Consider the following 15,264-nt stretch of genomic DNA (forward strand, 5'->3'; position numbering starts at 1 on the left):
AACGTTGAATCCTGCCTGCTGATGATTACCATTTTTGTAAAGAATCTGTCATTACTATATGCTCTCAGCAGACAGATTTTTACTGTACCAGTTGATGTCATTTTAGATTTGCAACCGTTCTTTGTACACTCCCACAATTATTGGAATAGTGAGGACAATTTACTTTAGCTTTCGTGTAAACATTTAGGTCTAAATATAATGGTATCAACATTTTTTTCCTTCTTGTCACTTGATTTCCAGGAAACCTTTTTAATCGGATACACATTTTTTGTTTTGAACAGACCCTTTTTTCATGCAATCAAAATTACTGGAACATGTGACTGACTTGTGCTTTGTTGCCTTGGTCTTGGTCTTGGCAGGAACACTGATCATAGCTAATATACGCATTAGGAATGTCCTGAAGAAGAACTACAGCATGAGTAGATCAAGAAGTACAGCACATAAAAGACCCCCAAAACAACTGAAAGAGGCTGTAGTGCAAGCTTTGAAAAAAAAAGTCTTAATCTTGTTCTCTTGAATCTATTGTGCTATACTATCTATCTAATGGAATACTTTTGCTCACCTACACTATCTTTCCAGTCTGTGGCAAAAATATTGGCCTCATTGTTCCAATAAAGTTTGAAGGGATTTGTCTATTGTACATTGTGAATTTCAAAAGGAGTTTTCAAAGATGTTAAACATTTGGAGGTTGTTGCTGACTTTTTTTTTTTTTTTTTTTTTTTTTTTCAGGGGGAAACCATTTGGCAAAATGAGAAGTAAATTTATGTATTTGCTCTCAACTCATCTGCATTGTTTAACTGAAAATCCTATGTTGGGATATGCATATTTAAAAATATATTTCTGGACAGATGTTTACATACAATTCCAGACAAATGTTTGTCAATCTACTCTGTAAGACACCTCACATTATTTGTGTGTTTTAAATTTGGTGTGATGTAATAAATATTAATTCATTAGTAAATTCTCATTCTTGTTAAATACATCCCAAGTGTGTCAGTGATGAGATTTCAAAGTTCAGTCAAATAAAAATTTAATTTACAGGAAAAAAGTATCAGTCTCACTCTTGCATCACATCTAAAAGATTTCAAGGATGGATTATCAGCAACAAAAATACCAAGTGTATATATATTTTTTTTTTTTTTTTTTTTTTTTTAAAGAGATCACCTTGTTATCAATCCTGTCACTTGATTAATACACATACTATATATAATCAATGACATCTGAATTTTTCCGACACTTTGGTCACGCAAATGCACAAACAGTGCTATGTATGTCGTACAGAATAGGACAGGACAAACTCCAACTGGAACGGACAATCAAAAACATTGAACAAATTGTTGGCATCACCCTACCAACCCTTGAAGACTTGCACACCACTCGAACTAGGACCAGGGCAGGGCAGGATCTTTTCAAAGCCTCCACATTCCAGCCACCAGCTCTTCCAGCTCTTTTTGTTGGGTAGGTGCTACCGATCTATGTCAGTCATTAAATTATTGATCAGCGAACCTACTATTTTATGCCTTACACCTGTTGTTGGGACACACACACTCACATCTTGCTGGTCCAATCAGTATTAGTACTAGTCATATATACTGTAAAGTATCACGGGATTCATCACTTTAAACTGCTTCCTTTATACAATTGTCATTGCACTGGCCTATAACGGTCAACTACAAACAGGTAAGGGCACTCTGTATAATCGTAACATAATGTGAGATGTTGACCCACTCTTAACTGCTCTAAATGCTGGAAGACTCTGCATCTTTGCACACTTCTTTCTCTTATAAGACACGGTTCCTATTAATTGAATGTCTATTGTTCTGCGTTCTTGTTAGTTTGTTTATTCTTCTTCTCAGTACTCAACAAATGTCGTACCAGGGTGGGACTGACTGTCTGAACCAAATTTCTTGTGTTGTTACATACTTGACCATCAAATATGATTCTGATTTTGAGAACTAACAAGCTAGTCAGTGAGTTACTTCCAATTTCTTATCTTTCAGTGTTTTCTCTAAAAATTGAAAAAAAAAATGAGTGGGGAGCTGGACCAAGTAAGACGATAACTTACCACTTTAATATGAAATGAAAGAATGACTATTTATCATGATGATATTATTGAAATGTGTATGCCTAATCTCCCACTCTGCCATCCCATTACAAACGAAAGGAAATGTGGAGCAGCATTTTATGGTTGCGTAGAATATACTACATTGACTTCCTGCCAAAAAGTGGGCTGAAAAAGAGGGAGCTGAACAAACCAAAATCCCAGTTGTCTGGACAGCAGTTATTTTTTACATGTACTTCAAAATTGAAAGCCGCCACCAAAACATCGTTCCAGACAAGTCACGTCATCGTTAAGAACAAGGAGTCCTTCCAAGAAGCAGAGATGATAAAAAAGGCAATTATTGAAGTAGCTGACTCATTGTTTCGTGACTTTAAAAACAAGGCAGGAATATTATCTCGATGAAAGCTCTCTAGCATTCAAGAAGTAGAAGTAAACGGCGCTGTGAAGCCATGGCTGAGGACTTAACCCAGCAAATGTGGAAGGACATCGAGAGAAGTGTTGTTTCTCACTGTGGTTTTTGAACTCACTCACAAAGTATCCCAACATGAAGAAATGTGAGTCAGCCTTTTGTCGTATGAAGATCATTAAGTCCAAGTACTGTCCCACCCTAACTGATGAACATTTGGATGTGTACTTGAGGGTGTCTATCAGCAGCTACTGTCCAGACTATGCATCTCAGGCTGATTCACTTCAGTGCGAGTCATCAGTAAGGTCATGACAAAAAAAATTACATGAATTATGTTGTGTTGTGCAAGATTAGCTCATGCAGTAATGCAAGGTACAGTTGAAGCCAGAAATTTACATACACTGTGCAAAAACACATTTAATTTTTTGTCTTGCTGTCTGAACTCAAATCAGATGAAACCTCTTCTGTTTTAGGTCAGTCAGGATCACAAAAATTAACTTTGGTAAATGCTAAAAAAATGATAAAGAAAATTTCTTAGAGAATTTTAGATTCTTTTCATCTACTTCAGAAGTTTACCAACATTTCTTAGTATGGAGTAGCATTTCCTTTGAACCATATGACTTGGGTCAAACATCTTGGATACTTGTTGACAGTACTTTGCTAGTATGCCAGCCCATTCCTCCTGACAGAACTGGTGTAAATTAGTGAGGTTTGTCAGTTGCCTTGCTCACACAGACTTTTTCAAATTTGCCCATAAATGTCCGATCGAATTCAGATCAGGGCTTTGTGATGGCCTGCACAAGACATTGGCATTGCCACTTTTTACCCATTTTGGCAGTATGCTCAGGGTCATTGTCAATTTGGAAGACTGATTTTTAGTTTTAGGTTGCTGGCTGATGTCTTGAGATGTTGTCTTAATATCTCTATGTAATGTTTATTCCTCATGATGCTGTCTATTTTGTGAAGGACTCCAGTTCCTGCTGCAGCAAAACAGCCACACAACATGAAGTCCCACCTCCATGCTTCACAGTTGGTATGGTGTTCTCAGGGCTGCACGCTTTCCCCTTTTTCTCCAGATGTATCATTGGTCATTATGCCCAAAACTCCATTTTAGTTTCATCAGACCACAAGACATGTCTCCAAAAGTTGAGATATTTTTCTTGGTGTCTTTGTGAACTATAATCTGGCTGTTTTATGTTTCTTTAGGACTATGGTTTCAGTCTTGGTGAGAGGCCTTTCAGCTCATGTCTGTGCAGGATTTGTTTCACTGTGGATAAGGACACTGTCATGATCCTGCCGCTTCAGCACGAGGTGTGCGGGTGTCCGCGCAGGTGCGCCGATTGGAAGGTGCACACCTGCGCCTCATGCAGCTTGATTATGCTGTGGATTTATATGACCGCGATGACAACTGGCCGGCGCCAGTTCGTATGATCTTCATGTCCCGTTCGTGTGCTCCGGTATCCCTGATTGAACCTGTGTGTACCGACCTTCGTCCGTTCTCCGACCAACCTTGTAAGCCTGACTCCTTCGTTACTTCTGCCTGCTTTGATTGTTCTCCTGTGTACCGACTCCTGCCTGTCCGCTCACCTGCTCTCTTCGCCCGACGTCCCAACTACCGCTGCTGCACCGGACTGCCTGCTCGATCCCCTACCTCTGCATATAATAAATGTGTCTCTTCTTGAACTACCTTGCGTCTTCCGAGTTCCTGCATTTGGGTCCTACCCCCGATCCGATGGGACGTGACAGACACTTTCTTAACCACCTTCATTCAGCATTTTCTTCAAGATCTTTAGCTTTTGTTATGGGGTTTAGTCACACATTTCAGACCAAAACAGTTTTCACTGGAACACAGAACCTATCTCTTTCCTGAGCATTGTGATTTCCATGATGTTTATAATTCTGTATAATTCTTTGAACAGATGAACGTGACATCTTCAAGCATCTGGAAATTCCACCCAAGGATGAGCCAGACTTATGGAGCTCCATGACTTTCTCTGATTTCCTGTGTCATTTCTTTTGATTTTCCCATTATTTCAAACAAGGAAGCAGAGTGTTTGAGGTGTGACCTTACATACGTCCCCAGGTGTGCCGTCGATTAACCCACATTCATCAGTTAACCTATCAAAGCCACGACCTCATATCTGGGCTTCCCCATGTTTTTTAAGGACATAGTACTTTTTGTGTATCTAATCTTTTGACCTGAAAAAAACAGTATAAAATTATCTAGGAAATTCTCTCATTATTTGGGCATTTAAAAAATGTACTTATTTTGTTGATCTGACTGACCCGAAAAAGAGGAGAGGTTTCGTCTCATATGACTTGAGACTTATTCTTGTTTTGTTTTGTTTTTTGGCTTATCCTGTTAAGGGTCACCACAGTGTCACCTTTTTCCTTCAAAGCCGTCAGTATAGTGTAATATTGAATGTGGTCTTCCCATGTGTACCATCATCATCATTTTGGTTTCTCTTCTTTTGGAACTTGCATTTGCGATTGTGAACAATTGCCAGGTATTGGATACCCTATGTATGATAAAACTACACGATTTTAACCCACAGGTCTATGTGACAACGCTTTTTTTTCTGTCTCCTTTTCATTCTTTATATGAGCACTGTCCATAAGGAAACCGACAAGTAAACTCGCTCATGACATCACTTCGGCGATTAACAGACAATATGGCACTTTGATCGAAATGTTCCTATAGAGTGCAATAAATCAAGATAGATGTGTGTTTCTCAGCTTTTATAAACTTTTGCGAGCAAAGTAATTACTACCAAATGAATCATACGTTAATTTGGACAGTCGACAGTTTATTACGCCTCACCAATGATGAAAGACTTTGGATAACGTTTTGCCTTTTTCAGGCTTAACTCTGAGAAACGCAATGTCACTTGTTTTGAAAGTTGTTGCTAATATGTTCTTTCATCTTGTTTTATCTTTGAGTTTGGCATATCCTACCCCCACACACACACTAACTGGAAAACAGCAAGTGAACTTTAGCCCGGGTCAATGTCTGAATGTGAGGATCCCTGTCGCCGCAGATGTAATGAGGCGAGAAACATTTGGAGTGCTCCATTATGCCCAGCAGCTACCCTGCCAACACTCAGACACAAAGGAACATGTTTGTTTTCCTCTGAGGGTTACCATGCTCCTCTCATGGCAGTTCGACTCTCTGTTTTACCAATATTGTATTCCAGCCAATCTCAGGTCAGGATATGGACAGAAAGAGAATTGAATCCAGACCTGCCTTGACCTTTCTTTTTTTTTCTTTTTTTTTTTTTATCCACTGATTGTGGAGCCCCAGTTGCGCGACTGGTTAGTGCGTTAGGCTCACAGTTCTGAGAACCGGGCTTTTGTGGAGTTCACGTGTTCTTTTTGCGCCTGTGCGGGTTTTCTCTAGACACTCCAGTTTTCTCCCTCATCCCAAAAACATGCATTAATTGGTGACATGGGCGGTTGGTGACTAATTGCCTCAAGTGTAATTGTAAGTGCAAGTGGTTGTTTCTCTCTATGTGCCCTGTAATTGCCTGGCAACCAGTCCAGGCTGTACCCTGCCTCTGCCCAAAGTTAGCTGGAATAGCCTCCAGTACTCCTGGGAACCTTGTGAGGATAAGTGGCTCAGATGAATAATGGATGGATGGATGGATGGATGGACTAATTTTACAGTATTCAGTGATTGGCTCTTTCTTCACCTGGCTCAGTCCTGTGCAGGCAGCGCAAGTTCATTTCCCATTCAATCATGGTGTGATTAGCTGTCAGTCTCGATAGGCTGGATCACCAACCAACAACCTGAGAGCTTCTTTTTAGGTTGTGATTAATGCGAAGGGCTACCAGTTTAATTTCCACTTCTGAAATAGATTTGCTCGAATTACCTTTAATCTTATTAATAATGATATTAATTTGTGAAAGCACTGATCACGTTAATTTCTATTCGGCTTGTCCCGTTGGGGCTCTCCACAGTGTGTCATCCTTTTCCATTTAAGCTTCTCTCCTCCTCTTCTCTCTAATGGCCCCGTCACACCATGATGTTCTGGTCAGCGTTCTATAGCGTTTAAGGAAACGTTGGTTGACGCCCATGGTCGCCGGGATAGCTCCAGAAGAGCGTTGTTTGAACGCTAGTGAACGTCGATGATCGCTGGGAATCGGCGGAGAACGCCGGTCCGGAAAAAAAGTTTTGAACATGCACAAAAGTTCTCATCGAGACCAGTGTTCATCAACGTTTAATTTTAAACGCTGCAGAACGTTCAAGAGCGTCCGTGGAAAGTTTTACTAAGGTTCGCCGAGCGTTGCACTCGTTTGGCTATCGTTAGTCTGTCGTAACTCGAGCTTTACTTGGTTGTTACTTAATCGTTTGCTTTGCAGTGAACGACTCACTGGCGACCTGTCAACGACCACTGAACAATCCCCTAGTGCACACAGCGTGTAACTAAAGTGAAACGAACGTCGTTTGGCGTCCATTGAGCGTCATTCAAGTGTTTCCCGAACTTCCATGCATATGGGTAGATAAACCGATGCTTTGTAAGCAAGGTCCATTTAATATTAAGCTACAGTAGAGAGCACCTACTATGGAAGATCCAGAAAGCAGCAGTTCATTTTCGCGGAAAAACTCCACCAGACTATCTTCAACAGCCCGTTCCAGGATCCTGCAGTCCTTTCTCTGTTTCTTTTGTCTCTTTGTCGGACCGTCCTCACTGGGGTTTGCAAGGTGTGCCACCTCATCTGGCTCCTCTCAATGCGGAGGAGCAGCGGCTCGACACTGAGCCCCTCCCGTATGACCAAGCTTCTCACCCTATCCCTAAGGGAGAGCCCTGACACTCTGCGGAGGAAACTCATTTCGGCTGCTCGTGCCCAGAGGTGATAGTAGGAACGTAGATCGACTGGTAAATTGAGAGCTTCGACTTAGCTCCCTCTTCACCCCAATGGACCGATACAAAGTCCGCATCACTGGAGACGCTGCGCTGATTCGTCTATCTCCCGCTCTATTCTTCCTTCACTCTTGAACAAGACCCCAAGATACTTGAACTCCTCCACTTGGGGCAGGATCTCATCCCTGACCCGGAGAGGGTATGCCCACCTTTTTTGACTGAAGACCATGGTCTGTGATTTGGAGGTACTGATTCTCATCCCGGCCGCTTCATACTCTGCTGCGAACCGCTGCACTGAGCATTGCAGATCATGGCTTCATGAAGCCATCAGAACCACATCATCTGCAAAGAGCAGAGATCTGATGCTGAGTCCACCAAACCATACACCCTCTGCGCCTCGGCTGTGCTTAGAAATACTGTCCATAAAAGTTGGGAACAAAATCGGTGACAACGTGCAGCCTTGGCAGAGTCCAACTCTCACTGGAAACAAGTGTGACTTATTGCCGGCAATGCGCACCAAACTCTGACAGTGGTCATTCAGAGACCGAACAGCCCGTATCAGGGGGCTCGGTACCCCATGGTCCAGAAGAATTCCCCAGAGGTCGAACACCTTCTCCAAGTCCACAAAACCCATGTAGACTGGTTGGGCAAACTCCCATGCAGCCTCCAGGATCTTGCCGAAGGTGTAGAGCTGGTCCGCTGTTCCATGGCTCGGACGATGGGCCCTTTGTTCCCCATTTAACAAATTATACAGCCTTTACTAACCCCCTACAAGGATGTAAAATGGCTTAAGAATGCTCCCTTGTGCAACAGTAATTGATATTTTTAGAAACATTAACAATGTAAAAGTAACTTCCAAATGTATTGTAAAAAGTATTCTTTCCATCTATCCCGTACACTAGTGGCACCAGTCAACACATTTCCATCTGTATTTTTAATCACCCTAACCTGCTACACATTCTTCCCATTTCTATTCCTCTATCTGACATTAACCTGGGCCACGACTGCTCCGGTATGAAATTAGTTAGATGAAGGTTCATATTTGTTTGGCAAAGTCTTAAGCTCCACTCCCCTCCTCATTTTCAGATTTTTGATTTCTGAAAATAATATGAAGACAGGGAAACGAAAATGCAACACTTTTTCTGGACATGCAGAATGGTGGATCTGTATGCCTTTTATGTTGGAACTGTTTTGACATGAATTAGGGGATTTTTAATTATAATTTTTAATTAATTGAAAATGCAGCAGGACACAAAAGGATTTTAGAGGACATACAGACTGAACAGAGGAAAAGGTGTGGAAGCTACAGCAGTACAATATGGTGGCTAGCTATTTGACCACAAGTAATGTTACAACAGTCAAATTGTATTATTTGTGGATGGAGGTGGGACACCCAGTGAGGACATGCAACAAACTGAACATTAGATCACGATATGAGAGGACAGAAAAGAAGAGGAGAGGAGAGTGTGTGTGAAATGAGGAAGAGAATCCCATTGATGAATTGTGTGGTGGGATGTTTCCACACCCAAGTCCCACACCCACTTTGCCGACAGAAGAGACAGGTATGTGGAGGACGCAGTATACATGGGACTGCACTTCATCCTAGAACACCTCGACAGCATGGGGACCAATGCGAGGATCCTGTGGGTGGATTTCAACTCAGTGTTCAACGCCATCATCCCCAAATTCCTCTCCTTCAAACTTCTCCACCTCAGCGTCTGGGTACCATATGCCAATGGATTTACAGCTTTTTGATGGGCAGGACACCAATTCATCTCCATGCACCATTAACATTGGTGTGCCCCAACGATGTGACCTGTCGCCGCTGCTCCTCTTTCTACACTAATGGCTGCCCCTCAACGCACCAAGCTGTTAAACTTCTGAAGTTGGCAGATGACACCACAGTCATCGGCCTCATCAGAGATGGTGAAGAGTCTTCATATCAATAGGAAGTGGAGAATCTTGAGATGTGGTCCAGCCAAAACCACCTGGAGCTGCCAGCAAGCCCATCCCACAAGGGACCCAGCCAGGGGGAGACGTCACCCACTCCCAGGATGCAGAGCAGCGCCCTATAACAACCAAAGCAACCCACCCAATCCCAAACAGAGGGGGACAGATACCAGACCTATCCCCATCCCCCACCCACCCAACACACCCTGCCGCCACCACTGCTGCCAGCACTTCTAGAGTACACACTTATATTTGTAATCGTGCTTTTGCTTTTTGTGGTTTGAAAGTATTTTAAATGCAAAGTCACTTAAAAAAATGGAATTTGTTGCTTGTAGTTTGTCAGATATTTTCCAATGACTATTCAGTTCCTTTGATGTTAATGTTTTAAAATGTTTCTTTGATTTTCAATGTTGACATTCTATTATAATGTATTGTTATTATTATTATGTATTTAATATCACAATGAAATAAATAATAATAAAATTGATCATACAAGCTATTCTAGTGTCTTATGTATGGATCATTGTTTTGGTTTGAATTGACATTTAAATGGTAGCTATGCTGATCTCTACGATGCCCTTCACAAATTTTGCAAGATTTAAAGACCTGACACACATTTTCAGCATTGTTCAAGTGGCCAACTTTTGATATGCTTGTAGGATAGACAGGATAACCATATTTGTGCCTGCCCATCGATCAAGAGTGAAATTACAGAACAGCAGTCCATAACAAACAATGTTACATCAGATGATATGATTATTTTAAACCCAAAGCTTATCACAGCTGCAGTGGTGTTGGATACAGACGACACCATCACAGAAGAGGGTGCAGTTAGAAGTTCAGTTGTTTGTTTATGGAAGCAAACAACAAAAAACATTCACACAATACAAAAAACAAACATTAACACAATACAGTCAGGGTTTTATAATTAAAGATTTAACTACCTCTTTTTTCTCAAATATGCAAAGCACAAATACTGTTTACATATTTAAAATCTACATAAACATAAATCCCCCACTACTTCACGGTTTTTTTACTTTTCGCAGGTGCTTCTGGTCCCAATTAACCACGAAAAACGGGATTACTGCGCTTCCCCCTTTTTGTATGTACTGTATCTGTGTTTGGTGCATAGCAGGTCTTACTAACCTTTTTTGAATACTGCAGTTCTAAAAAGGCAGTGCAGTGCAGAAGTACAATACTTGTGATTAACTGCTTCGCAGTCAGGAGATCTTGGTTTGAATCTCCACGGCTTTCCCTGTGCTTTTGCGTTCTATTTTCTTCTCACATCCATTCAAAACATGCTTTTTTTTTGTTCTCAAAATTGTCCATAAGAGGTAATGTGAAGAATAATTGTTTATATATGCCCCATGATTGCCTTGCAACCAGTCCATGGAGTGCCCCACCTCGTCTAAATTCAGTGATTCGGTTTATCCAAGCCTTTTGTTACACAAGTAAAACAATTTGAGGCGAGACACTGATACATTATAGCAAACATCAACACCAAACTTGACATTGCAAGTTTTACTTTCCTGTGTCAAATGCAGAGAGATGAGTTGAAGGACTCCTTCCTGAGTATTAACAAGGGGTGACAAACTTTAGTGGAGGGATCAAACGTTTTAACAAGGCAGTAAAAGATTTCACATTCACTTCAATACAATAGTCAGACAGGGTATAGAAATGTCTCTGTAGCAACATTGTTTCCTGTTCTGTCCAAACCACCATCTATTTTCTCAATTTTCAAAGTTTGAACAATACCTATAATACATATTTAAATACAGCACTGAGTATAATCTAAAAGAAGGCATATACAGTACATGTTTTCTGGCTGTTCAGTGAGCAAAAAAGTGTGTGAACCCTTTGGAATTTCTTATGTGTAGATCATCTAAAAGAAATAAAATGAGTCTCTTGGACTAAGGGCACACATTTATATATTTTCATATTTTTTGGCACAGTGACCAACTGGTTAGCACATCTGCTTCACAGTTTTGAGGACCTGGTTTGAAATACGGCCTTGCCTGTGTGGTGTTTGCATATTTGCAACGTTTTCTGCTCATAGTCCGGTTTTCAACCACATCCCAAAATCATGCGTAGTAGGAAATTAATAACTCTAAATTGTCCGTAGGTGTAAATGTGATTGTGAATCGTTATTTTACAGGTGCCCTGCGACTGGCTGGCAATCTGTAAAGGGTGTACCCCGCCTTCTGCCCGCAGTTTACTGGGATTGGCTCCAACATACCCTTGGCTATTTTGAGGATAAACGGTGAAGATGTATGGTTGGATGGTTTTTTTTTTTCTCAAGCATAACAGGTAAATACTCCTGAATAAGTCCAATTTTGATATTGCTGCATAATTTTCTGACGTTGAAGCATACTTTCAGCACTGCCATCATGGTTAACCTCAGCAAATCTCATAAATGAAATTTTTTTTAACCTTACTTCGACTTTGAACAAAAATTATGTCGTGAAATTGTTTAATAATAGGAGAAGTTATGTTCATCTTTGAGCTGCTCAGTGTGGAGATGCTTCTCTACATCTCACCACTACACACTGGAGCGACGATGAGCCTTATTAACTCATGGTTTGCACATACAAAAACAAGCGCAAACATGTTTTCTCAAACAAATAAATGTGTATCCCGATCTACTCATGGGGGTCCCCAGGACTGTGTCTGCCATACTGACAAAACTGATGCACAGTTCATTGTGTGCATTTCAGAGGAGTACTGTATATACACTTTGATGTATGATGTACTTTATCAAACCTGAGACAAATTATAATAGCTGACTCTACGTTTTTAAATACCCCGTCTGAAAGATGTGGCAAGTGTGTGTTTCCCCCCAACCACACACACACACGCACACACACACACACACACACACACAGTAGTTCCAGTAAAAACGAGGCGGCAGGGAGAACCTTTATGCAAACATTTTTGAAATGCCCAAAAAAGGGTGTACCCCGCCTCCTGCAAATTGACGGCTGGGATAGGCTCCAACACTCCTGCGACCCTTGTGACGATAAGGACCTAAGAAAATCAATGGATAGTAGTCCTTTCAGGAGGACTGATACAAGTGATACAAGAGCCCATGTTTGTGTGTTAAGGCCAGCTTGACTGCTACATATCTAGTTGGGACTTAATCTACTTTGCACACCAGTTAGGGCCCTTCCTGCCAGAGAGATGACATTTCACATCCCAAAAGTCAGCTTCAGGGATCACACCTGTAATTGGTGAGCCTCACCAGGGTCACAGTGAGCTGGAGCCCATCCCAACTGATGTTGGGAGAGAGAGGCAGGGTACACCATGAACTGGTCTCCAGTCAATCACAGGGCACATGAACTAACAGCCATTTACACATGCCAACAAGTCAGAGTATTCCATTAACATGAGAAACAAAATAAAGGAGGAAACTTGAATACCAGGAGAATACCCACACAAGCATGGGGAGAACATACAAATCTACTACATACTACCTTGATTAATTCATACGTTCAATAATCATTATTCATAACATGATAGCGACACTGTGAAGCAACTTGTTAGAGCATTGGCCTCAGAGTTCTGAGGACTGGGGTTCAAATCCTGCCCCCGCCTGTGTGGAGTTTGCATGTTCTCCCTATGCCTGCGTGGGTTTTCTCCGGGCACTCCTGTTTCCTTTCACATCTCAAAAACATGCATTCATTGGAGACTGTAAATTGCCCCAAGGTGTGATTTTTAGTGCGACTGTTGTCTGTCTTTATGTGGCTTGTGATTGGCTGGCAACCAGTTCAGGGTTGCACCCCACCTCCAGCGGTCCCGCGAACCTTGTGAGGATAAACAGCTCAGATAATGAATGGACACATGGTTAAGTAATTGAGTAATTTGCGCAATAATGTTGTGTCAGAATTGTGTATCAAACATGATTCATTATGATTGACATAATGGTGTGACACTTTGCTTTTGGCGATATTTTCTTAACAGACCATCTTCAAAATAGGTCAATTTTATTGTAAACTTCTCTATGTTAGTGATTATTTGAAAAACCGCAAATGACCACATGTTGAAGTGCCACCATGACTCTCCCCTTGACTTCCTCATCTTGGTAATGTTCCTCTGATTTTCACCTCAAGCAACAAACTTGTACGTCGCACACAACTAGTACATTTTTATTATGAAGCAGATCAAGTCAGATACATGTAAATATCTCGGTCAAATATCCATCCATCCATTATCCAAGCCGCTGATCCTCACAAGTGTCACAGAAGAGCCAGAGGCTATCGCAGCTAGCTACAGGCGAAAGGCAGACTACACCCTGAACTTGTTGCCAGATATCGACACCATCACTGAGCGGGAATCGATCCCACGCTGCCTGCACTTTAGTCAGGCGTGTGTACCACTACACCATCAGTGACTATCAGTAAAATAAATCATAAAATTATTTCTTGTATACTTGTTTTATTCACCTTTACTGTTGTTCCAGGGAGCAGCATATCTAATTATTGGCAACATTCAATTCCAAAAAAATGCCTGCCCGTGAGTGAGCATGCCTCATGTACCTTATGTGCTACTCTATGGATTATTCCTCCTTGTTCTAATATTTCTGTTGTCCAAGGTGGCGGATATCATAAATAACTGTTGAGCGGTCACAATTGAATGATGCTTGTGCCAGTGTGCCAGGCTATGGCCTCCCTCTTCCAAGTATGCCAGAGCAGGGGGAAGTGTATCAGTCTTGAATATGGAAGCGAGACTAACAAAAGCCAAACATACAAGCCCTTACTGTTTGTGTCAAGTGGGTTCAAGGATGACTGGAATGGTCTCATTCATCTGGATGGCAAGTAGGCCAACCTTCTCATTGATTTATTGATTGAATTAAATGACAAACGAGACAAGTCAGGCTAGTAGTGAGTCGCAAGGGGACCACTGCTGCATTAAGTGAGGACTGCATTGTACTCTTTGAACTCTTCAGTGAAAAAAAATGCATATATATATATATATATATATATGTTTTCAATATTTTGTGAGATGTTATGCAATTTGCCTATCATTATCCCAAAAATTGATAAATAACTAAACTACTTTTACATTTAAATAAACAACTAAAATCTTCTTCTTCTTCTTTTCCTTTCGACTTGTCCTGATTAGGAGTTGCCACAGCGTGTCATCTTTTTCCATCTAAGCCTATCTCGTGCAACTTCCTCACTAACACCCACAGTCTTCATGTCCTCCCTCACCACATCCATCAACCTTTTCATTGGTCTTCCCCTCACTCTCTTGCCTGGCAGCTCCATCCTCAGCACTCTTCTACCAATATACAATACAAAATGTTCTGTTAAAAATGTCCTGGTGGGGAAAAAATATATATATTTCGAGTTGAATATTTCGCTTTGCCATTGTCAAACAACTTTATTTCAAACCAATATACTCCTCCTCGATCAAAGTTGTTAGCCTACGGGTAAAAATCCAATTTAAATGTTGTACATGCTGACCATGTTGAAAGAAAATGGGGGGCCATCTTGAATTTCAATCGGTCTATTATTATTTCTTGTATACTTACCTTTACTGTTGTTCCAGGGAGCAGCATATCTAATTATTGGCAACATTCAATTCCAAAAAAAATGCCTGCCCGTGAGTGAGCATGCCTCATGTACCTTATGTGCTACTCTATGGATTATTCCTCCTTGTTCTAATTATTTCTGTTGTCCAAGGTGGCGGATATCATAAATAACTGTCGAGCGGTCACAATTGAATGATGTGTAATTGTGCGACCTTGTGCCAGTGTGCCAGGCTATGGCCTCCCTCTTCCAAGTATGCCAGAGCAGGGGGAAGTGTATCAGTCTTGAATATGGAAGCGAGACTAACAAAAGCCAAACATACAAGCCCGTACTGTTTGTGTCAAGTGGGTTCAAGGATGACTGGAATGGTCTCATTCATCTGGATGGCAAGTAGGCCAACATTCTCATTGATTTATTGATTGAATTAAATGACAAACGAGACAACTCAGGCTAGTA

General features: G+C 41.3%; 1 protein-coding gene across 6 annotated transcripts in view; it reads left to right on the forward strand.

Moving 5' to 3' along the window:
- The window catches only part of exoc6 (exocyst complex component 6), a 103,327-nt gene extending 102,246 nt beyond the window's left edge, over positions 1-1,081 (forward strand). For 5 of the 6 annotated variants that reach the window (XM_061809705.1, XM_061809711.1, XM_061809710.1 and 2 more), the window contains one exon: positions 730-1,081. In XM_061809705.1, the coding sequence (XP_061665689.1) occupies positions 730-895 (166 nt within the window). In that variant the 3' untranslated portion in view covers positions 896-1,081. The remainder of the gene's footprint in view (positions 1-729) is intronic. The other variant, XM_061809706.1, reaches the window with a different exon arrangement.
- The last annotated feature ends 14,183 nt before the right edge of the window (positions 1,082-15,264 follow it).

The sequence above is a fragment of the Syngnathoides biaculeatus genome, chromosome 22, assembly GCF_019802595.1.
Source record: "Syngnathoides biaculeatus isolate LvHL_M chromosome 22, ASM1980259v1, whole genome shotgun sequence".
Classification (NCBI taxonomy): Eukaryota; Metazoa; Chordata; class Actinopteri; order Syngnathiformes; family Syngnathidae; genus Syngnathoides; species Syngnathoides biaculeatus.